This window comes from Pteropus vampyrus, unplaced genomic scaffold, assembly GCF_000151845.1.
Source record: "Pteropus vampyrus isolate Shadow unplaced genomic scaffold, Pvam_2.0 Scaffold74, whole genome shotgun sequence".
NCBI lineage: Eukaryota > Metazoa > Chordata > Mammalia > Chiroptera > Pteropodidae > Pteropus > Pteropus vampyrus.
The window spans coordinates 3579540-3605659 of NW_011888855.1; the positions used below are offsets into that span (position 1 = coordinate 3579540).

General features: G+C 34.4%; 1 protein-coding gene across 7 annotated transcripts in view; it reads right to left on the minus strand.

Annotated features, from left to right (window-relative positions):
* The window catches only part of RAPGEF6 (Rap guanine nucleotide exchange factor 6), a 151799-nt gene that overhangs the window by 34422 nt on the left and 91257 nt on the right, over positions 1 to 26120 (minus strand). For all 7 annotated transcript variants that reach the window (XM_011362262.2, XM_011362260.2, XM_011362261.2 and 4 more), the window contains 7 exons: positions 25003 to 25110; positions 22717 to 22920; positions 20835 to 20943; positions 16171 to 16411; positions 9779 to 9936; positions 4863 to 5103; positions 2841 to 3224 (listed from right to left, as the gene is read on the minus strand). In XM_011362262.2, the coding sequence (XP_011360564.1) occupies positions 2841 to 3224; positions 4863 to 5103; positions 9779 to 9936; positions 16171 to 16411; positions 20835 to 20943; positions 22717 to 22920; positions 25003 to 25110 (1445 nt within the window). The remainder of the gene's footprint in view (positions 1 to 2840; positions 3225 to 4862; positions 5104 to 9778; positions 9937 to 16170; positions 16412 to 20834; positions 20944 to 22716; positions 22921 to 25002; positions 25111 to 26120) is intronic.

Consider the following 26120-nt stretch of genomic DNA (forward strand, 5'->3'; position numbering starts at 1 on the left):
CTGGGGCTGTGGCAGCCTTCTTTCTCTGAGATTTTGTCCACTCACATCCCTGACTGCAATACTTCCATATCCCTAGGTTTAATCATATCCTCCGGGCCTACATTTAATCAATGTCTCCTTTTTACAGGATTTTAAACACACTCCGACAGTCCTAATTTGAAAAATAATTCATGCCAATTAAGCTGCAACATCTTCCTACCCCTTTACCTCTACATTACCATCTACAGGTAGGCTGCCAAATGAAGAGCACATAAACAGAGCCTCAATTTTCTTAACAGTAATCGCTCTTCTATTCTAAGACATCAGATTTTACCCACACCATTGTATTTAAAATGTTCTCTTGACTCCTGACTCTAAGGCTTAGAGTTAAGATAGCTTTGTTCTCTGTTTCTCTGAAATCATCCCAAACAACTACAATGATGAATAACAAATACAAATTTCATCACCAAAGAAACTACAAGATATCTGTAATTCCTAAACACATTAGAAAGGCTGCCAAAAAATAGTCAACGCCAAATATGAGTATGCAAAATGCTGAAAAAGGATGTCCATAGCTGAAGATCTTGATGAAAGCAGGTAACTCAACCTGAAGGCAAAAACAGCAATCCCTATTTGGAACAACACAATCGAGTCCACAGGCTGATAGAATTAGGCGGGGGCTGGACTCTGTTCTTTAGCAGGGAGTGCCAGAGAAAGTAAGATTTAAAAAGTAAACACAGTGAGAGAACATCTTGGTGAGAAGCAGGATAGAAGGGAGAAACTCTGAGTTGTAAGCAGCCTAAGTTGCCCTCTCCATTTGCTGAAAAGAAGTAAAGGATAAAACAATTCACATTCAAGCTCAATTCCTGCTATCCTGGAATACTGCCCTGGCTCCTGTCCATGGGACCCTCTTGCAAACAGTTGGCACAAGAAAACTCATGTCATTTAAAGAGAAAGTATGAACACAGGATCTATAACAGGTTGCTATAAGGAAAAACAAATAGTTAAAGAACATAAATCAGAAAAATGTCAACAATTAAATAAAAACTGGGACTAACCAACAACCTAACCATGATTTCCAATAAAATAAAAAAGAGGTTAACACAGTGATATAAGAGCATAGAGAAAATATGGTAATATTCGGTACATTAGAAGTAGATGAAAAAAAAATTAGTAAAGTTCAGGAAAAAAATGGAAGAAAAAATAAAACCAACAGAGAAATGAAGGCCACATTGTAAACTACATAAACAAAAAAGGAAACTGCTAAAACCTCATGCAAACGATGGAAGAAAGGATTAACAATAGCAATCAATGGAAATGGACAGAGTTGAAAGGACTAGAAAGAAAATAATGGATATGGAACACAAAGGAGATCTAAAACCTGCATATGTATAATAAAATGCTCTTTATAACAAAATGAAACTTTTATCCAAAAAGCAAAGCCTTTTAACCAAATCCCAGGTCTGTCTTATATTCATCTGGGGGCTACTGTCTTTCCTTGGCTTTAATGACACTAGCAGAACTGTGCTATTCTATTATTTCTTGCATTGATCCCTCTGTCTCTAGCGGGTCCTGCATTGATCCCTCTCTCTCTTCTTTACCCCCACACTGAGGAGGGTCACTGGGGTGTGATTTTTAGATCTCTACCATTTTCCTTCTACACTCTCTTTTTACAGAGAGATCTTCTTGGTGCCAACCTGTTTTCTTCATGGAGTACTCCAAAATGGAGTCTGTAACACTCAAATTCTTTACCCTATGCTTCTTGCACAGTTTAAATTTCTAGCCTTTCAAGTGTTTATCAGTTGCATCTTTGTTCCACTGTTGTAGATCCAGTTGTTAAAAACAGTGAGGTAGGTGGTGTAATTCCTGTATTTTACAGATGAGAAAACTGGTCTTCAAATTTCCATTGACACACTGCTACTACACAGGGCAGGCAAGATTCAAATACAGGTGCAGTTGATTCTAAAGGTCACTCTGTTAATTTCTGTTCAATACTCCTTCTACAGTGTCTAGTTCAATTGCAGCCACTGGTTCACTTCATTAATGAGTGTATAAAACCATGAAAGATTTGTGATTAAAAAGTCCCTGTAAAGAATTCAATTTTATTTCATGTGAGTACTAGGAACAAATTACAATTAAATTCTGTGGCGTGCACGCAGGTCAGGGTGGAATTACGCCACTATACGTAAGTACACGGCTTTATGAATGGCCCAAACTACAACTCTCACCATCCTTTAAAATTAGACTTGCTTTAAGAGGAATCCCTCTGTTGATCAGCACTGTGCTGGATAAGGGTCAGAAAAATTATCTAGTTTGGCTTTGAGTGGGGATAAGGAAGAAGATTCTTGAGAGCTCGTATAGCTACCCACACTCTCTGGACTTCTAAACTTTGAAAGATTTTTATAATTCTAATGACCTACCTTGCTTGAGCGGCAACACATCCAGTGATACCTCATGCAGTGCCTAGGAAATAGGAAGAGCTCACCAAATGACTGTTGCTGTTATTTCAAAACAGCAGTTTTGTTAGAGCATAAATACCACACTGATTTTTCAGTACCAAATCACAGTGAGGCAGGTACTGTAAGATGTGCAGCACAGAAGTCTGATGATAAAGACCAGTTGTTGGGCACAAACCCAAAGAGGTCATAATCCATCAAAAGGGGAGAAAGGAGGAAAAAGGAGTGATTGGCAAGGCACTCCTCTCAAAAAAAAAAAAAAGAAGTTTAACAGAAAGGTAGAAGAAACAAAAAGAGAAAAAGCCAGTATCACCAGAATGGAAAAAATATTAAATTTAACAATACTTTAAATCAGCTTCATGTCTAATGTGATAAAACTATACACAAATATTTGTACGAACTTACCTTATTATTGCAAACATGGAATTGAAGTTCTTACATTCACGACAATGAAGTGCAATTTTAATAAAATGCTTAATAATCTTCATTCGTTTAAGCTGATTTGATTCAGTTAAAATCTCTGAGGCAACCCAGAATGTCTCTTGGTTTACAATGTCCTCAAATTCTTTCAAGTGAGTATTTCCTGTTTTGGACTCTAACTTAAAAAGGTCACCAATGTATTCAGTAGGCTCAATATTACGAAACAAATCAAAGTCCCTCATTGATAGCTGAGTGGCCAACTCAATAGTACTGAGCTGCAGCATGGATAGCTGGCTTTCCTTAACTAGTTCTTGAGCATCTTCATCAGAACATAAGGTTTCTGTTTCCATGTTATTTTTTAAATAATACCTAAAAGGAAAAAAAATTGTTTTTATAAGTGATTTTATATTAGAAGAGCACTTTCTTTATTACTGTCAAAATATCATTATACTGTTAAGAACTTTTTGCCAAAAATGTTTGCAGACTATTTACTTACAGATGAAATAGAAAATTACCATTTTAAATGAGAAAACTTTTAAATGAGAAAATGCTATGCGACATCTATTATATTAAAGAGTAAAAACAATGTTGATTGTCCTGTGAACTTAATTTTATGAAACTACTCAAACGCTGTGTGAACGATCTTGCGTATATTCTTGAGGATGAGGGCTCTATGAGGGTATCTAATACACACAGGTGGTATGATGTAGGTACTGCTGTAAGTATTTGTTCAGGGATAGCATGAATAAACACCCAAATCAAGACTATTTATATTTCTATTTAGAAGTTGCTGATGCACTCATTCCCTTCATTTCTAAATTTCCAAGAGAAGCAAAGGATAAAACCCATAAAGAGGAGGGGAAATGATTTCACTAATGATTTCCTCCTTATTAAATACAAAGACTTCACTCTAGCAAATGACATCAGTGAACAATCATAAAAAAGACCTTCATTTTCCCTTCTTCTTTTTAGATCAATAATTCTATGGCAGTTTGGAAAATAACTTGTACAGAGCTGCTGGTAGGGAAAAGAGGGAACGCAGTATATCACAGGTAGCTTTTACTTCATTCTTTTTCATACATAACTTGATCTAAGTCCATCTACCTTTTACAGTCAAAGAACTATCCATCTTTTTCTTCTGCCTTTACACTGCTCATAGGCCTAAGTAACAGTGCTAAGACTCACTATACTATAGATAATAAAATTATATCTAACATACATAGAGTACATTTATTAAATTATCTAATTCTTATAACATTCCTATGAGGGATATGCTATTACTAACATCCCTATTTTATTTATGACAAAATTCAGGCACAGAGAAACTAAATAAGCTTTCCAACGTGACACAGCCAGTGTCAGGGTTAGAATTTGGGCAGAATTAGGCCTCTATCAACAGCAACCATGATGGGCAGTTGTCTAAGGCTTTGAGGGTCGCATTCCACATGTGAACCTAGGCTCACCAGAAGATTACATTACTCTCAGAGAAAACCACCAAAGAACAAACATACTACTGAAATGATGTTCTAGCTGATCAAATAATTTTCAGAGCACATCTTTAAAAATTAAAAAAAATTTCTGCATATTCATAAAAGGAAAACTACTTAGAAAAAGAAATGGGAAAATTATGGCTTCTTTTGCCCAAAATATATACTGCTCATACTAAAAACAAATTTATAAATACATATACGCTCAGATACATATAACGATATGTATTATTTAGTTTTCTCCTCTGTAACGAACAGGGATTGGACTACCTCATTGGTTCTAAGACTTTATTTTAGGTAGGGGCTAGAATATTTTAGCAAGTTGTCTTCCCTTTCCCTTTTCCACTTCTGAGTGGCCTTTATGAGTCCTACATAATTATGGAGAAAAGAAAAGCCGAAAAAAGAGAAATCTTACTTTAATTTTAGAGAAAACTCTAAAGATATTTAAAAATACCTGTTATCATGGAATCTTCAAAAAATATGTCTAGAAATAAGTACATTCAGTAAAAAGTACATTCACCTTCCATTGAGCTGAATTCTATCAGCTAATTTGGAGAACTGGTCTGGAAGTCTTCTCTGTTTTATGACACCCTCAGGAGTGACAGAAACTTCACAGAGAGAATATGTGTCGGATGCACCAGTCAAACCAAATTCATGAACAGCATGACAAACAACTTCTTTAGCTGTAGTGTCTTTACTGATGATAATGTAGCAACTTTGCTGATCTGCTTTGAAAACTCTTATAACTTGATCAGGAATATCTATATAAACACAAAAATGTGTCTTGTTATTTTCAAGAAAATTACTTTAAAACTCTTCCACAAGCAATTTGGAACACAATGAACCCTCTAAACAGTGAAATATATATATTTCTATTTCAGGAGGTTAACAGAAATCACCTCTTATTTATTGATACACAAATGTATCTTTTCAGGTAACAAAATACTAATAAATATTCACAGAAAAATACACAAAACAGATAGAAATTAGGGTCATGCTATACATATAATTTGGAAGCCACAATTCTATTTATAAACATTTTACTGTCATTTAAAATTTTTTTAATTATCCAAACCCTTAATGATAGGCACACATATCAATTTCTCTTCTCTTCCTGCTAACATACTATAACATCTTCTGGGAAGGAACACAAGGTTGTGTATCTTGGTAAATAGTGTGAAAAAGTCATACTCTGTTAAAGCCATTTTTCCCCATGCAACAGACAAACTATTATCTAGTCACATAAGAGGGATTCAGGAATCATCAATGGGGACTTCTAGAACAGACTCACTATTGGGATTATCCAAAGGCCATCCCATAACCCAAACCCTGATGAATTTGCCAAGGTAATAAAAATGCCAATCTGAAAAACATTTGAGAGACACAGAGGAAAAATTTCCTGCAGTAATATTAGTGTCAGCGTAAACCTCTTTTTCTATTTCAGAACTGCTACATGTATAATATATATCCTTTACAAACATGTTAGTGAGAGAAAATAATATATACCACATATAATACTTGGCATGTGGCAGACTCTGAAATATTAATTGATTAGATGAATGGTAAATATGAGGTTAGAATAAAGTTGAACCAGAAAGAAAAATGATCTAATCAGTTCAAATTTTAGACTTGAAGCAAGAATACAGATGAAAATATAATCCTGTAAGGGCAAAACAGACATTTAAAAAGAATCTTTGAAGAGTTCAGCCTTTATTAGTCTCATGATTCCTATTTCATTAATAAAATTCTTATATAATAGGTAACTGAATTAAAGAATTCTCAGATAGCTGGACTTCCAATCCAAAGGCAAAATTTCTAGAGTGCTCACTATAATCTTATATGAGTGAAAATAAAAAATGAGATACACAAAGGATGCATGTATTAATGCAGAGGTTACACTAAAAATGGAAGAAATTTTTACATATTTGAGATGGAAAAAACAACCAAAACAATAACTCTTCATTCTGCTTTAAATTGTTAATTGCTGAACAAATATTTATGGAGTGTCTGTTATGTGTCAACAGTGTTCAGGTGATGAAGATACAGTAATAAATGGACAAAGATGGGCGAAACCTCTGTTCTCATGGATTTGCTTGTATTCAAGAGAATAAGTGGTCGTTCAAGGAAAGACAGACAACAATCAAGTAAATCAGATAATCCAGATTGTGAAAAGTGCCACAAAGAAAATATCGAATAGTAGTTCAATGGTACAGATGACTGAGGACTGTCAAACATTCTATAAAGAGCCAGATAATAAATATTTTAAGTTGACAAGCCAAGAGGCAAAAGAGATGATATTTTGTAGGTTCTTATATAACAAATTTCCACAAGATTTTTAACAAAACTCAAAATTTAATAATGCAAATGTAAAACATGTAAAGATATGTAAACACAGAGGTTTAGGCAACATTGTAAATGTCCACTGGTTAAATGGAATATTACTAGTTATTTAAAAATTTTTGGTAGAACAATACATCCTGATACAGAAAAGTATTCAAGCTATGTTGCTAACCGAAATGGGCTAAGTAGAGGAAAAGTATAGCATGTCATTTGGAGGAAAGGGAATGATACACACATTTTATGCACACTGCAATTTTTGGAAAGATATACAAGTAAATGAACAATTTTTCATTCTGGGGAATGAATACTTTTATATTCTGTCGTTTCTCTGCAGTTTGATGTTTTTTAAATTATATGTTCTTTCATAATTAAATCAGTTAAAATAACTCAGACTTCCAATGTAGAAAGAATCTGAAGTTTACTAAATATTAAAGAAATCAAAAAAGAGTTTTGAAGACTCAGAAAAAAAAAATTCTGAAGTTTCAAAATCCTTTCAGCCACACTCTGAATTCTTTTAGGCCTCATCTCATTAGGTTAAAAATTCCAAAAAAACTTTCACAAGTAATAGAATGGCATGTATACTCTGACGCTAAGAAAATAAAAACATATTCAAAGAAAATGACTAAAAGAATACATGCCAGTTTACAATGGCAACCTTGTAAGTCGATAGAAAAGTTCTGCCTCCTACTTCATTTCTTTATCATTTGACTTTAAAAAACTACTACATACAAACATAAGCAATAGAAACCATTGAATCTTCAAGATACTTACAGTAAAAACCAACAGCTGTAGGCAGCAAAAACAAGGCAAAACCATAAAAAAGTGAGCAATCAAAAGCACACTATTCAACAGTTCCGTAGCTTTGTCCCCGCTTTCTAATAACTTTAAACATGCAATATAACCAAAAATGAGATCAAGACTGACAAAAGTTAATCTAAGTTAGCTGATGACACACATGTACTGCAATATACATTTGTGATGTGCACAGCTCAACTAAAATTCAGTGCTGTTGTATATAATTTAAGAAGCTGAATTTAAAATTAACTGATAATGAATATTTTATTAAACAAAAATATAAATAGCACCACAAAAGGTCTTTCATAAAGTTGAACATTTTGGGGTTTAAAATAGGTATTTACAAGTAAAATACCTATTCTGTATGTGTTCATTTATATTGCTGGTATGGACACAGGCTGCAGACTAAGCTGTGCAGACCTTCTCTGACTAAATTTTAAAAGGGCTTCTTCTGCCTTTACACTGTTTTCAATGAAGGAATTATGTAATCAGTCTGAAATCAAAGTTGAGTAGCAATTCCTCTTCAGAGGTTTTAATTTCAGTGCCACGAGGCTTACAATTTCTAAATTTTAACAATTCCAACCACTTCCCTTTGTTCCCCTAGCTAAATCTCCAACTTAACTCTTCTCTCTCTTCTCTCCTTACAACCTATCCCTAACTCCCTCAGCCTACTTGTATATATTCCAGTGGCAAAAATGCATATAAAAATTATTCAATCTATAAATCCTATGTCCCTAAATACTTACTTATGATTGTACAGGCAGACCTTGCTTTATTGAGCTACAGAGATGTTGTATTTTTTATAAACTGAAGGTAAGACCCTCCACCAGTAAAATGGTTACGACTCACTTTGTCATACTTGCTTTCTGGAGCCGAACCCACAATACCTCTGAGGTATGCTTGTATGTACATTTAGCTTGTGCTTTGGTAGTGAGAAAATACTTTGTGAATGCAGTGTAAGAATTACTGCTGTGGAACACACACACTGACGTGGAAATAAATTTCCATGACAAGCAACTGAGAGACAATGAGAATGTGCTAGAGATTTCTGAAAGAAGATGGACTGACACTATAGCAGAGGGATCTGGGCTTCTCAGATGAGGTAACATCTGAGTTCAGCATCAAGGAAGAGGAAAAGTTCATAGGATACGGAGGGAGAGAACACACGGGTGGCAAACAGCACGGGCAAAGAGAGAGTTCTGAAAGTATATGCCAAACTCAGGGAAGATGGATGAGGTGACAGTGAGGAGAATGGCAGAACAGGAGGCTAGAAAAAAGGGTTTCTAATGATGCTGTGAAACTGGACCACAATAGTTAAGTTACTGTCTTTAGGCTCCAAACCCATCCTGCCAGTCATGATGGGGCTGAGACTTGTAAATCAGACTACTTCCGATCCACGGCCCAGGGGTTGAGGACCCCTGTTGCAGAAGTATTTATTTTTCCTCCTCTCCTTGGAATCAGTTACATATTTTCATTTTTTTTTAATCCCCCCCACCCACCCACTTCGACCCCTGACCTACAGATGTTGCTGTCTCCCCTTAAGAACTGGATCTCTGAAGGCGGGGCGTCTCCTTCCACGCGCTCATGGTGTACACTTGGGCCCAGTGCACCCGAGTATGGGCCATGGCTCAGCTGGGGCTTGAACCCAGGACCTTCTGCATGTGAAGCAGATGTGCTAACCACTATTCTATGGAACCACCCCATATATTTTAATTTTTAACTGTATATGTCTTTTCTTAAAAGCCATCTAAAAGTTTTTCAAGTGATGGATATATAAATAATTCTTCCAAGTCGAAGTGCTTTTCTTCCTCATAATAAAAATTTAGATTATATAGTTAAATGACAATTTCTGCCTCTGCGTATCAATAGATGCAGAAAAAACAACTTAGCTTCAGGTATTGGAGGGTAAAGCAGTGTTTCTAGAAAATTACTAACTTATTTCTGTACATCACAGAGGACGAAAAGTGAGACCACTTAGATTAATCTGCTTTATTCTCCTCCACACCCTGAATAACATGTTTCTTGGCTGAGAAGCATCACTGCTCTTGTTCCGCACCTCAGGCTGGGGTTATCAAAAGATACCCGAATGTAACCTCTTTTCTATGTGCTTCTATTTCATACTGGAGGAAGTGCTGCTGTAGCTAAGACCAAAAGACAATGTTTTTTTTAGCTTTCTGCATTGTCATAATCTAAAGGTAGGAAAAGAGCTGTAAGCCAATCTAGTATTTGTTGCCCGAGGCCTAACCGTCCACTTGTCCATTTGTTACCAACATGGCTATAAAAATCACAAACAAAAATCACCTGAAGGATTGGAGAAATCCAACATGCTAGCAGTAGGCTGAAGGAGATCCGGGCTGCTGGATGACAGTGTTCCAGGAATAGGCATTATAGCCAAACTGTGTCGACAGTGTCTTGTTCCCACAATGCTGTCGTCTTGTGACTGGCTCAGGCCACCATCACTTCAAAAGAATGCCAGATATCACTTTAAAGTATTTGAGGGTTCTTAATAGTAAACATCTCTGTTCTCTGAGCAGTAACGCATAACAGAACCAATTCAAAGTGGTTATTTTAAAAATTATATATAGCAATTTTTTTAAAAAGGGACAACTGTAATAATGAAAATGGCAATAAAATATGTTTTTAACAATCACCCTCAAGTAAAACCTAACTTATACATCAAAGTAATTTACTACATCAGAGAGAAATAGACACATTTAGTTTCTGCTAGTTTTGGTAGAGAAATTGAACTTGAGTGTTTAGGGAGCCCTTGAGATCAGCCAGTTCAGTGGACACTAACATGTGTATCCACCAATACATGGCCAACACCACAGCAAGGTTCTCTCAACAGAAAATCTTCTAGGCAACCTTCACAACCTTCTAGGCAAAGGATGGAGTTGGATCTAAACCCAAACCAAAATTATGGCAGGTTGTAGAAAACAATGGGGACAGGTTCAAATAACAAAATAAGAAGTTTTTAAACATATCAGCAATCTGAGAAATGCCCAAACCATCAATAGAGAAAAGGTAGTAGGAAGATGGCACAGAGAACAGCAACAGACATATAATGAAAATATGTGACAAACAGAAAGGAAAAGGAGAACCAGAAACAAAAAAAGAAGAAAAAGAATTTGATAGTCTCTAAAATTTATTCCAAGGGCACATTATTTCTTGTGTGATCTCTCAAATCTCAAATCTATTTGGCTGTTCTTTAGATGAGAACATCAGAACCAGAGTAGAAAGCAAATCATCCAAAGTTAATTCCCTTTAAATGTTCCAAAAACACATATCAATTAAATGGCCATATTTTAGCAAATAAAATACTTTTCCTTGAAAATATTTAGGAGTGTTACACAGGCAACTCTAAATCCATCTAAAAAATAAAATCAAAGAAACATAACTGTCTCTAAGTTTTAGATAACCCAAAAATATAAAACAGGAAAAGCAAGAGTCCTACACAAACACAGAAGAGTGATGAAAAAAATTCCCATCGGCAACCAAAATGCCACTTATTTCTAGGGGTTATGCTTACTGTAAAACCAATGCTTTAGGTTAATATTAATTCCCATCTAAATTTTATTCAACGCAGCTTTCTAACCAGTACTTGCTACATATACAAATATGTAGGTATCACAGAATACTTACCTATTACTATACGGAATGGATTAAAGTCTGTCTTAAAAATGAGTGATATGAGGTACATCTAGAATATGTTAAGAGTGAAAAATAGGATTTAGGCAGATTAGGAAACTATGCAAGGTGAAGCATAGGAGACTAATAGGTAACAGCTAAAGGACTGTTAATAGCCAGACAAGAAAGAGAAAGCCGGGGCAAGAGAGTGTGCAGAGAAGTCAGGAAAAAGCAGAAAGACATGGAAGACGGCAAACATAAGCATTTCAAGAGCAAGCTATACGTCAGACTGGCCTGCATTAATAGCTGTGTGACCTCAGCGTAATTTCTTTATTTCTGGACCTTGGATTCCTCATCTACAAATGTAAGTAATACTATCTACTCCCCAGAACTACTCTAAGGATTAAACAAGGTAATGCTGGTAAACATTCTGGCACAAAGGAAAATAAGATTCCTGTTTTTAAGATTAATGAAGTATTTTTTACCAAAATTAAAACAGAATGGTATAAACCTAGAAAGGATTTTAAGTAATTCATATTGAAAAAGAGAAGAGGGCAGGGTGGGTACAACAAGTTAAAGGCATTAGAGAAATTGGAAATGCTTTTCTGGAGAGAGAAGGCAGTCTAATCTGACAAACAAGGCAATGGAAATATCTTATTTAATAAGCAACTTGTGTTTATGCTAAATTGGCTCCTTATAATTGTGTATGTATTCCTGAAGATCAGTGCTAAATGTTTTAAGATTAGGTGAAAGGAAAAAAAGGAGGGGGCTTTCACAGACATTTTATCTATAGCTTTGTAAGTAATTTGGCAACCATTTAAATATTGTAGGAAATAAAAATTTTTTTATACAACAGTCTTTTACTGATTTTTGAAAACAAACCTGCAATTTTTGGACACACAGGGTCAGGTAACTGAATCCAAGGAAACAAACTGTTAAAAGAGATTAGTCAGTCCTACAAATAACCAAAGTAGAAGCAACTTTAACAATGTTAAAATGTTACAATTTTCTACTAAAGAGAATTAGCTGATTAGCTGCAGCAAATTGGAATTTAGAGACTAAGAGAAGTGCATGAAATACTGAAAGTCCTTATTTATCTAACTGATCTTATCTAACATTACTTCTGCTTTTTAATAGGCAACAGATATGACACTATACAGTTACAATAATGTAAAGCTTATAAATCCATGGTAATCAAGGTGAGCATGTATAAATGGAAACTATACTAATGTTATGTACAACCCATGCTATGACATGAATGAAACAGAATCTGATTGGCAAAATATCCATGCTTGTTTGGAAGCTGAATTGATAATGCCTATTTGCAAATAGTTATGTAATTTCTTACCAAAACAGTCTCCTGAGAAGGTGATGCAGTAACAGAAACAAGACAGTTTTGAAAAATTCCTCAATAATTCCCCAACATTAAATTTACTTAAAGTATATTTTAGTTTCACATTATGAAACTAAAAAGGCTATGTAAATATCACCGATATGCAAATAAAAAATGAACTCAATATCAAAAACAAACAAAAAAAATGTATGCCCAAAAGAAATGGGGAGAGAAAAATAATTTCTGATAAGCATACAAGGCTATGTACTTCTGAGACCATTACGATGAATAATTATAAAGATGTTAGGCAATCTGTGATTAAAGAAAATAAATTAAAAGCTGAGTGATTAAAAAAATAGGAGATCAGATTTCCTGAATTCTCAGGTCAATAAAAGCCACACTGAGATGACCTGACTTACAGACGTTATTGACTCAGGTCAGTAAAAGCCACATTGCTATGACCTGACTTACAGACGTTTTTTCTCATTTCTAATTTTCAAGAGCATTCCTTCATTTAAAAGTTATGTCACAGTTAAAGATTTTGAGAATGATGTGTTCTTAACTATTTGTTCCTTCCTTACACTCATTTTCTTTGCTCCTCTCACAGATGTAGATATTCTTTCTTACAGAATTTCTATGACAACTCATCCCTTCCTCTTGGAGAACTGAATGCTGCAGAAGGCAGAGACCAAGCGTCCCTTCCAAAGAGCCCTGGCACACAGATGTTCAGAAACTGTGGAATTAAACTCATCAAAATTTTTTTTAATTAAAAAATATTCAAAGTAGAAAACTTAAAAAGTACCGAAAACAAGCAAGGAAGAATAAGAAAAACTACCTACAAAACCATATCTTAGCTAAAACTACAATCAATGTTTCTCTTCTCATCATTTTTGCAGTTTAAATAGCACAACTTATTTAACCAATTCCTGTAGTTGAACATTTAGAGCATTTCCAATTTAGTTTTATTACAAATAATACTCCTAGGAACATTAGGAATACAGAAGATCACATCATTTTATATTCCCACAACAGTCTAAGCTTATTAATTCTGGCCCTAATCTGTCAATCTTTAATGAAAGTTTCCTGTTTTAAACTGTATATCTTTGATTATTACTGACGCAGAACATGTAATTCATGTTCTCTGCCGATTTTTCTATTGAAGTTTTAGTGATTTTTTTGTGCATAGCAAAAGAGGTTGTCTGAATTCATTTGTAAGAATTAAGTGCCAAGAAAAATGACACACATTCTCAAAAACGCAAAGTGGCCAAATGACAAATCAGTTCTCACTGCAAAACAGACTCAAGTAGAAAAACTTTACTATTGTTACTAAAATATTTTGGGGGGTATTTATACAGCTGAAATTATTAACATTTTACTTAATCAAAACATGTTTAGAAGTGATAGCCAGTTTAATATTAACTCCTGAAGGGCAAGCAAGAGACTCAATAAATGTTTGTTGATTAACAGGAAAAAAAAAAATCCCTTCTGAGTTTAAGTAAAACTACTTCTACTAATTTTTTTTTTTTTGGTACTAATATAAAGAAATAATGCTTGAAATATTCAAATAATTACTCTTAAACACTTCAATTTCCATGCCTTCTGCTGCAACCAAGACAGAATCCCAAGGACTAGCAGACATTTGGTCCTACTCAAAAATCCATGGAGACATTTGGTCCACACTGAAAGGTCTTGAAATCTGGTCCTGTCAAAACAACCATGAGTGTATTTGGTCCATGCCAAATGGTCCTTGGTATTTAGAAGGTTGGTATTTATCCAACCTTCTGCAAGATCTGAACTCCGATTCATGTAGGCTACTGAAGCAAGAAGGGTTATTATTGGCAATACAGCTACAAGAGTTATTGGACCAATAAAACACAATACTAATTTTTATGTACTGATCCTATAAACCAAAAGTATAAGTAAACATTATGGGCTATTTGAACTCAGGGACGTTCTCCAAGCGCGGATGTTTTGGATGGGCCCAAATGTTCTGCAAGGAACCCAAGGGGAGCAACCCATCCCCACCCCTGGAAGGAGGTACCACGGAGAAGACATATGGATTCAGCTGCCTGAGCCCTGAACACAGCTGGTTGGAATGTGAACTAACAAGCTAACATCAGTTACGACCAGTGTTCTCTAGCTTTTGATGATAACACGTCACAACTGTGCCATTGTTCAAAATGAGAACCAGTTAAAGGAAATACGTATATTCCAGACCAAACCCACCAGGGTTTCCAGAAGCGGACCTCAGAGCATTACCCCGAGAACGCTCCTTGTGCGCTCTCTTCTGCTTTCTGGTCCTCCATTCTTTTTCCTTTCCTCAGTGCCTTCATGAAGACTTCTTGTCCTCTAAAACTGTCCCCAATCTCTTCTGTGTGGGCTGGCCCCTCTTATATTCTTACTCGATGCTCATTTGTAAGAGAGCAAGCCTTTTCTTACAGTGTTTGCTGTGCTGTTAAAATACACTCAATATTGTAAGAATTTTTTTAATTTTAAAATAAAAGTGGTTTTTATAAACCACTCAGTGAGAGCAGTCACTTAGAAAGGAATTAGTAATAAACTTTCTAGAAATGAGTGACATTAAGACCAAAGCCCAGGAATTTTCAAACCTCTGTGAGCACCAACTTAAATGAAGAGCAAATTTGTTTCAGTGACTGGAAATAAGATCTCAAAAAGAATGTTTTCTGATTAGGAAATCTTTTGAGATCTTCATGTAAAAACTGAGAGGTGACATTTATCTATTTCCAAGTAGTCTCCTAACAAGTCTCCCTGCTGCTGCTGCTACACCTTCAACACCAAACTACTAACACGCTGAGAAAGATATTCCTTTTAGATAATCAGCTCCTGAAGGACAAAAAACTTGCTTTACTTATTTCCCCACATTTCTATCTGTGGACATTGTGCCTCATAATAAATGTGTGGAGAATAAAGTTCCTTAGAAGTAGAGACTACCTCTTTTTAGGTCTATATTTATGACCTGGCATAGTGCCAGGAACTATCAGAAGCCAAATCTGCATTTCCTTTGAAGATGTTTTGTTTGAATACGCTTTCTTTCTCTCTTTCTTTCACTGATTGTGCATGCCTACTATGTGCTAAGTACTGGATTATAACTTTTTTTGTGATCACCTACGTAAATAGATAATACAAAATATACACAGATATAACATACTAGAGGCATTTCCAGTCATGATATTTCCATGGGTTGATTTTACAGACCTTAATTTACATTTAACATCTTAAATTTTACTCAGTTTTGGTGACATCTTATTTTGGAAATGAAAATAGATTAAAAAGGTCAGCTTTAGAATTTAAGAGGGAATAAATAGTGCAATAAGATAAAGATGATTTAAAATAACAAAAAAAAAAAAAAAGAAAAAAAAGAAAAACAAAGCTAGGATCAGTGAATTATCCCCAAGATTTAAGGTGTCCAAACTTGTAGCTTGAGGAACTGAATTATACCAAAAATATATGAAAAAAAATTTATAAAATAAAATGGGCAGTCTTTTCTAAAATTCAAAAAGGCAAATGAAAGAATACGTAATTAGCAGTGGTAACTTCAATGGAAAAAATGGAAAGACATTCGCAATTTATTTTTTCTTATTTATGGACTGCTTGTGGATTTTATGACACGTGAGTGGTATAAAAAACAACACTGACCCAAACTTCTCTTCCCCTAAATAAAAATTTTAGTCAACAGGAAAATGCCCACATGACTGAGACTGGTATTACGTACCTAAATAGTTTTGGAGGCAAGATACTAAATCGTGTTTTATCCAAAATTTTCCTGATTTTGTTTCTTCCACCTGAAACAGTATTGGCTTTCACTTTCTTATTTCCTTTCTCCTGTGATGTCTGTTCAATGTCTCCTGGTACATCCTGGATTGAATGGCGATTACTCTTTTTTTCAGCAATTTTGGGAATGTGAGGAACACCAGATTTCTCTTGTTCGGTCCTACTGAGTAACTCTTTGAACACTGTGGAAATAAATAAACTTGTTTTTTCACAGTAGAAAGTTTTTATATCAACAATAAATTTTAAGGATAAACACAGTCACTATCACTTGGCCTTTTACAGCCTATTAATTAACCATTAAGAAATTTATACCCTCTTTTATTAATCAGCTATATCTACTTTTCCCTTCAATTTTTATACATAACTGTATTTCTAATGTTGTCTAAGAGTGATTAAAAAAAAAATACTGGGGAAAATGGAAAGGAAGTGGACAGGCTGTCAGCATGTTTGAAAAGTCCAGGGGTTCCTTTTTAGGTAACAAATAATGTAATTGTTAACTCAGACTTTACTGAAACATTTTTAGATCCCATTATTTGTTATTCCTTATGATAATATATAACATTTAAGATGAGATATAAGTATTAGAGTCAGGCTCAGCTTTGCAAAATTTAGCCATTAAAAAAATGGAAAGAGCTTTGCTTAACCTGTTTTTAACAGAAATAAATAATACTAAATTTCGTAATAAATGACAATTTCCTCAAGGTCACATTTATGAGACATTACTTAGTAAAGCAGCTAATAAACATTCACTACAGTGATCTGATGTAAACAATGAATCATTCTTAGATAACTTTCTATCAACCCGGTCTGGTGAGTTACTTCATCCTCAAGGAAGGTGCAAGTGCACTGGAGGACTTGCCTGTCTAGCAATCTCTTTGCCTGGATCTGATTTTTCACCTTGTGAGAGGGTCTATACCTCCCCGGGATCAGGTGAAAGAAAGATATGTCTGTGTAAGGCTATATATCTAGAAGCTATCAGTGACTCATTTCCAGTTAAAAAAAAATGTATATCACCTATCTTTCATTAATATCATGAAAAACTTTTTGGTTGTTGTTTTTAATATGTGTTCTTAAATAAGATGAATGATCTGCTAGAGGGAAAAAAATACTAGAAAGATAAATGTTAAAGCAGAAGGTAACTTTCCTAAAAACTTATGGAGCCTGTGGGGGGTCTGAGTGAAAGAAAAATGGTGGCAGTATATTCTTGAACCTCGGCTTATCAGTAAGCGTAGCTTTGAGAAGTATTAATCTGTATCTTTATAGTAGAAAAGCTGTAAATTGTATAAATGTATCCACTGAAACCCCAACCACATAGAATTGCTATCTTTTCAGTTATTTTGGGAGATAAGTCAATAATTTCCTACATCATCAAAGGAACAAGATTCAAATGGACAACGTCTTAAGAATCAATACATCACAACATAAATGATTTGGTTTTCAGTAACAAAACTGGACCATTCTGAAAATTTCAACCAGAATGATGTCGTATTACCAAAGCATATTGCAAGCTTATGAAAAGCACATTTTCTGCCTTCAAAATAATGAAAATATTTAGGAGTCGCCTTTCAAAAATACTCTGCTTGATTAAAATACAATAAATTCCTTTCAATTACTATTTTTAAGTTTTACTTTAAGCTATGTGGTAAAGGTAAAAATGCTTTTTTGAGCTAAAAATCAAATCCATCCAATCAAAAAACTCACTGACGTATTAACACACGTCAGGCACTATACTAAATGTCTGCAGATTCTTCCTGCTGTGTAACAGTCAGTCAGTCTAAGACAAATGGTAGAGAGACCATTACAAGAGGAGCTAATTCAGATAGCAGGCAAGAGGAAATGTTCCCCTAATTAAGTCACGGTGTAAAAAGAGATCAGTAAGGCGAGTAGATTTTACCTAGGCAAAGGGAGAGCAAGGGGGAATGATTCTAGGTAGAAGAATCTCAAGTTCAAAGTCTCTGTGGTAAAAAGAATGTTCAAGAAAATGAAGATGACTGGAGACCCAGGTAGAGAAGCAGCCTGATAATGCTATGGTAGGTGTTTAAATTTTCTGTTAAAAGCAACAGATCTTTGAATGGACAGCAGATATCCCTGGCTGTGGTGTGTATGTACAGTGACTTAACAGTGCACAAGTAGTTTATATCTTCAATGGATTTCCATATATAATTATAAGTAAAAATCTGTGGAGTTTGTGATTTAGAGATAAAGAAATGATTGGGTTGAATTTTAAAAAATCAGTTAAGGACAAAAATGAACAAATGGTGAGCAAATGTAATTACAATATCATTCAACAGCAATATCAGATATATCAATCAGAAATGAAAGTGCCCAAGAATCAATAAAAGAAAAGTTTACCACATTTAGTTAAAAATTTCTCACTTTTTACAAACACAAACATAAAACGCAATTAAGGAAAGTCAAAGGACAAATAACTTAGGGAAAACATTTATAACCCTTAAAACAAAAAGATACTGTTCTTTATAGGACATTCAAACAAATCAAAAGATGAGTAACTCAATATAAAAAGGACAAATAGAAAGACTGTTTATAAAAAAGAAATATTAACACACAAAAAGGTGTTCAACCTCCCTCATTATTAAAGAATCGATAGCAATAACTATAAAGTTGATTATGCCCACTGCAGAGATATTCTTATACATTGATTGATGAATGTAGCATGGAAACAGCGGTAAATTTTTGGAAAGTAAAACTCTCTAGTAATTGTCAAAAGTAATACCACTTTGAGAAATTCATCTTATAAGTGTCTATATAAATATAAAAGATCAGTACAAAGAATTTTTATTACGTTATTGTAAATAGCGAAAACTGTTAATAACCTAGAGCATCCACTGGTATGACATCAGCACAATAGATGATGATGATAATGCAATGGAATTCTACGCAGTAACAATTATATAAGAAGTAAATCTGTATGAGCTGATGTTGAAAGGTACAGAATATTGCACACAGTATGGTTCTACCATTTATTTTTCTTTAATACTTTAATTTTCAAAACATATGCATGTATTACTTTTATCCAAAAATTAAAATGCTAATAATAAATTATCTGAGTGGTGGGATTGTAAAAGATGTTAGAATGTTGTGAAAGCCAAAAGGAATAAAGGAAGAGGGTAAACTGGAATTGCCAGCTGTTTTCTCCTCTGGGAGCATTCGCTGAGTCTAAACATGAGGTGTGGATCAGGTAGAGGGATGGTACTAGAGGAAAGAAAATTTTTGATATGAGTACGGGTGTGAACACTGGAATACAGCAAAAACCAAAGTGGTGTCACTTTTTTCCATGTTGGTAGTGTTGCATCACTACCAAAGAGTTCAGATATACTCTTTCTGTCTCCCAAGGTCCATGTTATACTATTTGTGTATTTTTTACGTAATATTTGATACCAGTTAAAAATTAGTATGTGCCAGGTAAAAAAAAGTTAAAAGTATTTGATCTTTAAAAGAACCCTATGAAATAGAGATGGAGACACTGAAGCTTGGAGAGACTAAATAATGTGCTCTAGGTGACAGAGCAAACTGTGCTTTCACATTTTTCAAAATCAGAACCCTTTTACTTTAATCCAAAAGTTGATGTTTCCAGATACAAGTCCAAACTTCAGGAAATTAAAAAACTAGAAGGGCTTACTTATTAGGAAATTGCCCATAGACAGTTATTTACGATTTAACATGATATAATTCAGTAAAAGGAACTCAAATGAAATGGGAAAAAATACCAAACGTTTCATTTTTCATTATGACTAAGTGCAGTATAAGGAGGAGGCAAAGTAGAAAAAAATAGAACACACTTCCTTTTCCACAGACATAGCTTTTAAAGTCAACTCTTCTCAAATTGTAACCTAAATGACCTAGTGGAATTTCTCTCCCCTCTACTTCATAGGGACTCAAATTTTCTTTGATAGTTTTTAACTGTTATTGTGTTGCCCTTCTCTGAGTTTCAGAGGAAATCTTATGGTATTTAATAAAATCAAATTACAGTAAGTGTCTCCTAAATGTTTAAAAAATAAACAATAGTAGATGAAGTTAAAAGTATAGGCTTAGTCCTTGCGTCATTCAATATAAACACGATCAAAACACACTCAGGCACAATAATCAATCTTTTAACGTAAAGGTAGAGTATAATGTTATTAAAAAATCTGTAATTCACTGCTTAAATCGATGTTTTACTCAATTTATTTCCATGAAACAGCTAATCTGGAATTCATTTTATTATTTCAGAAAGCTAGCTAAAACATCAGAAGCAGACTGATTTGCACATTAGTAGGAAGGGGAAAAAAGTCCAATTCTGACTTAAGTTTCATTCAGGTCATTCTAAGTCTCACTAAGTATCTCCCAACAAAAAAACAGTACATAATATTCAGAAGACATTTCATAAATGACTGACTGAATGTAGTTGTACACATATTTTAAAAAATACTTTTAAAAATATCAAAATAACTAAATGCAAGTAATTAAAATTTTAGAATACATAACACATATCTCAACACCAAAGATAGAAACATGTTTATATTTTACTATCCTCCTTTTCAGTGTAATGACTTTTCTCTTTTCTATTACCAAAAAAAAAAGCTCAGTTTTCACAACATAACTCACCAAAAATGTTGGTCTTTACAGTAAGTGCAAGATGAGTGTTATTCCTCAAAATTTCAAGTGCCTTCACAAATGTAATATTCTCAAAGTTTTGTCCATTTACTTCCATTATCTTCAGAAAAATGTTTGAAAAATACAAATTAAGACATAAACAGTATCAGTTACTTTTGCAACCTTAACAGTAAAAAAGTAAAACTTGAATAAAATGCACCCATATGTGAACAAAGGTTATCTCTGTGAGAAGTGGGATTACTATTTGATTTTTATTCTCTATATTTTGTATTTCTCCAAATCTTTACTATAAACATGTTTTTAAGTTCACTCCCTCTAGGATCATATTAAGAAATTAAAAAAAAACCCAAAAAACTCAGGATGGTTTATAAATGAAGAAAAACTTTTAATCATCTCAGATCAATTCACAGAAATAACTGCCTGTGTGATATACAAATTTTAATGAAATAGATCGAAAATCTCAGATAATTTCAATGACACTTGGGAGGACTGAAAGAAGAAGTAAAAACATGATAAATTTCTTTCCTCTCTTAGGAATGAAATCATTAGATTTCACTATTTGTTTTTTTTTTTTGGTGAAAAAGGAGATTCTTAAATGTGTTGACAATAAAATGCTGGAACAATAAATATACTGACTCCGGGATCCTAGCTACTAGAGAGTCTTATATGGGGTAAGATCCAGAAAGCTCTATTTTTAAAAAGTTCCCTTAAAGTAAGAAGGGGATCATCATTACAACTTTGTATTAGTTTCTTACTTGCATTACATTGATATTGGGCTGGATAACGCTATGCTGTGGGGCTATTCTGTTGTAAGGTATTGAAGGCTATTTAGCAGCATCCTTGGCCTCTATCCACTAGATGCACAAGTCATGTTAATTAAAGTGCTAAGTCATGACAATTATAAATATCTCCAGAGATTGCCAAATGTTTTCTGGGGCGGGGTGGGGGGGGGGGGGGTAGGGGCAAAATCACCCCTGGTTGAGAAACACTGTTCTGAAGTTTAGAACTTCTAACTGAATGCCTTAATATTTTTTAAAAAGCAGTATGGTTCAATTATAAGTAAAATAAAACTACATTCTAAATGAATGAAAGAACAAACAAAAATTTCTGAATGGGAAAAAGCAAGCTTCCCAAGAGATTCAGCTAGATTTAGGAAACCACTCTTTGGCATGTGTGAGAATCATCTAGAGAGCTTTGTTAGAAATATAGATTCCCTGACTTCCTCTCTGGAGAACACGATTAATGTGTTTAATAGAACTGATGTAAACCTAAGAATTGCATTTTTTAGTAATAAGGTTGTCAGTAATCACATTCTGAAATACACTGCTTTATAGTTACCTAATGTCTATAAGGAGAGAATAAACCCCTACCAACTTCCTTCCAGTATCTCCTTTTTCCTAGTTCCTTACCTGGCTCACTCTGCTTATGGATATAGTTCTGTTATCATATGAACATTATTTAAGCTCAAATTATTATTTATGGTAATCTTAGGCCACCTACATTTTAGAGTACTATGAGTGGAAGTGCTTGCTCCTTCAAAGCTAATTCACATATTCATCTTTCTGGAATATTCTGAAGTTTCCCAATATATAGCTTCTTAATCTTTGGAGAATGGGTAGGACCATTCAAAAAAGGTCATGCTGATAGTGCCTAGACCATGCTGTTTCTGGCCAAACTTTACATTAAAAGTAATAGCTATACAACATATATATTTTTAAAATAAACTTTTAAAATACCACGTCTAACCAAGAAGCTCAAACAGTATTTCCTTAAATTGATCATGCTTACTTGAAGAAATATCAGATAAGAAAAAAAGTAGCAGACATGTTACTTATAAGAAGGCTTTCATTTAAGTGGCTGGTTATTTACTTACCTGATCACCACGTTTCAGTCCTGCATCAGCAGCTTTGCTAGCAGGTTCTACTCCTTCGACAAAAATACCAAATCCCTTCTCACTTCCCCCATTAAGGCTGAAATGCAGAGGTGATTCCCGGGAAGCCTTCTGCAGCACCACCTGTCTCCACTTGGCCTTTGCAGCGCATGCAATATTCAATAACCGGAGATGACCATTCATTTTCTAGAAAGTAGAAAAGGGTAAGATGTATACAAAAGAATGTGTCTACTCTTATAGGCTTTTAAAAAAATCAGCTAAAACTTTTAGAATTAGAGGTAAATTTGAAATACAGAGTAAAGAACATATAAGCCAGGATAAATAAAACTGAAGGGAAAACTTCCATCCCAGAGCACTCTCAAGAGTATCTCTTAATATGACTTTTAGAAACTTCCAGATAATCACAGGTTAGAAAGATTTCAAAGTCATGTCTCATTTAGAGAGGGATGACAAAAAAAATTACTTCTCATTCCTGAACCTTCGTAATATATACTCTACTACTCTCTTGCATATCTCCTGGCTGTTATATAAAACCAGAATCTTTTAAAATCTTTATCTACAACTTTAAAGGATTGGAACCATTTTCCCAAATACTGTCTAATATTCAAAGACAGAGTCCAGGAATGAGGAATGTTACTCCTATTACTCCTACATTAATTTAGATCTTCCTTAAACTTAGTAATATTCTAACTTCCAGGTTCTAAGACCAGTTTAATATTCAACTATTCTCAAATAGTGCAATATGTATAAATTTCCAGTCCAAAATAAGATGCTAAAGTTTTTCCAGGGTAGGAACCAAGTCTTACAGCTGTTCTGACCCTATTTAATACCTTGGAATATAAAAAAAAAATTCAATAAATACCTGATGACCGACTATTAGTAAAAAATAAATTCACAACTATAAGGCAGCTTCCACTTGTTCATTAGCACCTTAAATATCTACAGTCAGCCCTGGAAGACCCAAGTGATGGTGGTGAGCTTCTATGGCCTCGTAATCAAGTTCCCCAGTTCCATTCATTCTCCCCATTTTGCATAAAGCACATGTGCTGCTGAAAAGGCCACAGGAACCAAGAGGCAGGAAAAGGGACAAAAATCTGCCATCTGACCTTTCTTTATGCAACTCAATCCACTTATACTCTAAGAGTAATAATAATTCTTGAGCATTTGCTATATGTCAGGTTTTGTTCTCAGATTGTTACATTCATTAGCTCATTATAATTCTCATAGCAATTCCAATAAACGAGGGACTACCACATATGAAATAAGACAACTGAGTGAGGCACAAAAGGTTGGGCAACTTCTAGTGGTGGAGTCTGAATGTTAATTTAGGCAATTTGACTCCTGAGCTGATTATTTACGTCCTAAAATTTCAAGCTGCTTGGAGCAGACAATCCAGTTACAGTTCAAAGCTTTATATCAAACAGGGAGAATAAAACAGAATTATAAACAGCTGCTGTGAAAGTTAAGAGAGGACTTTGAGGGGATTACTTTTGGTGTTGTTTATTTAGAACAAATGAAATCACATGCAGGAAGGAGAATTACAAAATCTAAAGTAGATCTGATATACAAGAGAGGCTTTAAGGTTGCATAGAGTACCAAAGAGCAAGACTGGAAAAAGAGAATTCCAGCTTGAGAGAACTAGCAAAGAATAAAAAATAATCTGGTTGGTTATAATCAAGGATGCATAGAAAAATGGCTGAAAATGTAGATGAAGGACCTGAATATATGCATGACGAATTACTTTGGTAGAAAATACTTTGGTTTATTGACAAAGAGTAATATTCATTTCATTTATGATTTAAAAACAATCTTTTGGCCACACAGAACGGACCAGAAGAGAAACTAGAACTAAAATTAGCAGGCTATTATAACAGATTAGGTATCAGGAAATGAGGCCCAAAACTAGAGAGAAAGAAACAGCTGAGAGAGAGACCACAAGAAATGTGACCTAGGTGACTTTAGCAATTGACTGGACATCTAGGCCAGTGAATTCAAGGAAGAGAGGGGCCCACATGGGCACCAGAGTTTATAAACATGGGTGACTGGGAGATAACACTGTCATTAGTAGGAGTCAGAAAGTGGCATGATTTATGTTTGGTTTGGAGTGGCAGAGAATGAGAAAAGGAATAAAATATAGATTTGGAAGTTCTCAGACAGACATTCAAGACAGGAGAAAATGAAAGCTTTTCTGAATTGCTGCTCTTGGGGTGGGGTTGGGTAGGGGAAAATCCCTAAATTCTAAAGAAAATAAATTCTTTTGAGCTTTACCGTATCTTCCAGATTTTTTTCAAATTCTTCCAGAAATCGAGTCATAGCAGGATCACCTTCAAAATCATTAAAATGATTATTTACCCATAATAATACAATCCGAGTTACCTGTGGAAACATAGAGCAGCATACTGTTATGAGAGGCATTCTTTCACAAAAGTAGATTCCCAAAGCACATCCAAAACTGAGGGGAAACTGCCTTTTAAGGCTAACCCCCTGCCCCCTTTCCTGCACACAAAAGGTTCATTCTAATAGAGATGTGGTTTAGTTTGAGCTTTTATTTCCTTGGGTACACAAGCAACAGAGAGAGCTAAGGCTCTGTACCCTCAGTAAGAAAACACAAGCCTGTATGCTAAAATCTAAGTAAGTACATGGGATGTGTTATTTCAGACAGTATCTTAAAAAGTAAGCTTCTAAGGGCAGGCAAACAGATCAAAAGTATTAATATAGCTAAGAATATATTTAAACAAAATTATTTTAAAAAACAAATCTGAAACTTCCTTCATTTATGGATACTGTGAATTTTCAGTTATGAATTGATTTGTTTACTTTGTGTCATTGATTAAGAGAAAATTAAAAAACAATGGAAGTTAATGAATAATGTGCCTAGCTACCAATGTAATTTAAGTCACATATTTTTAAAACTGTAGAATACACATAAAATCCACCATTTAAACCACTTTAAATGTATAATTCAGTGGCATTTAGCACATTTACAGTAGTTTGCAAGTCACCCCTACCTAATTCCAGAACATTTTCACATCTTATTTTGATCAAGCAGTTACCTCCCATTCTGCCCTCTCCTCCGCCTCTAGCAGCCATCAATTTGCTTTTTTGTCTCTGTGTATTTGCCTACTTTGGGTATTTTATATAATATGTGACCTTCTGTGTCTGGCTTCTTAGCATAATGTTTTCAAGATTCATAAATGTTGCAGCATGTATCAATATTTCATTCCTTTTTATGGCTGCATATTTCATTATATGGCTATACCACATTTTGTTTATCCATTCGTCAACTGATGAATACCTGAATTGTTTCCACCTTTTGGCTATTGTCAATAGTGTTGCTACGTACATCGGTATGTATTTTTGTTTGCATACCTTTTTTCAGTTCTTTT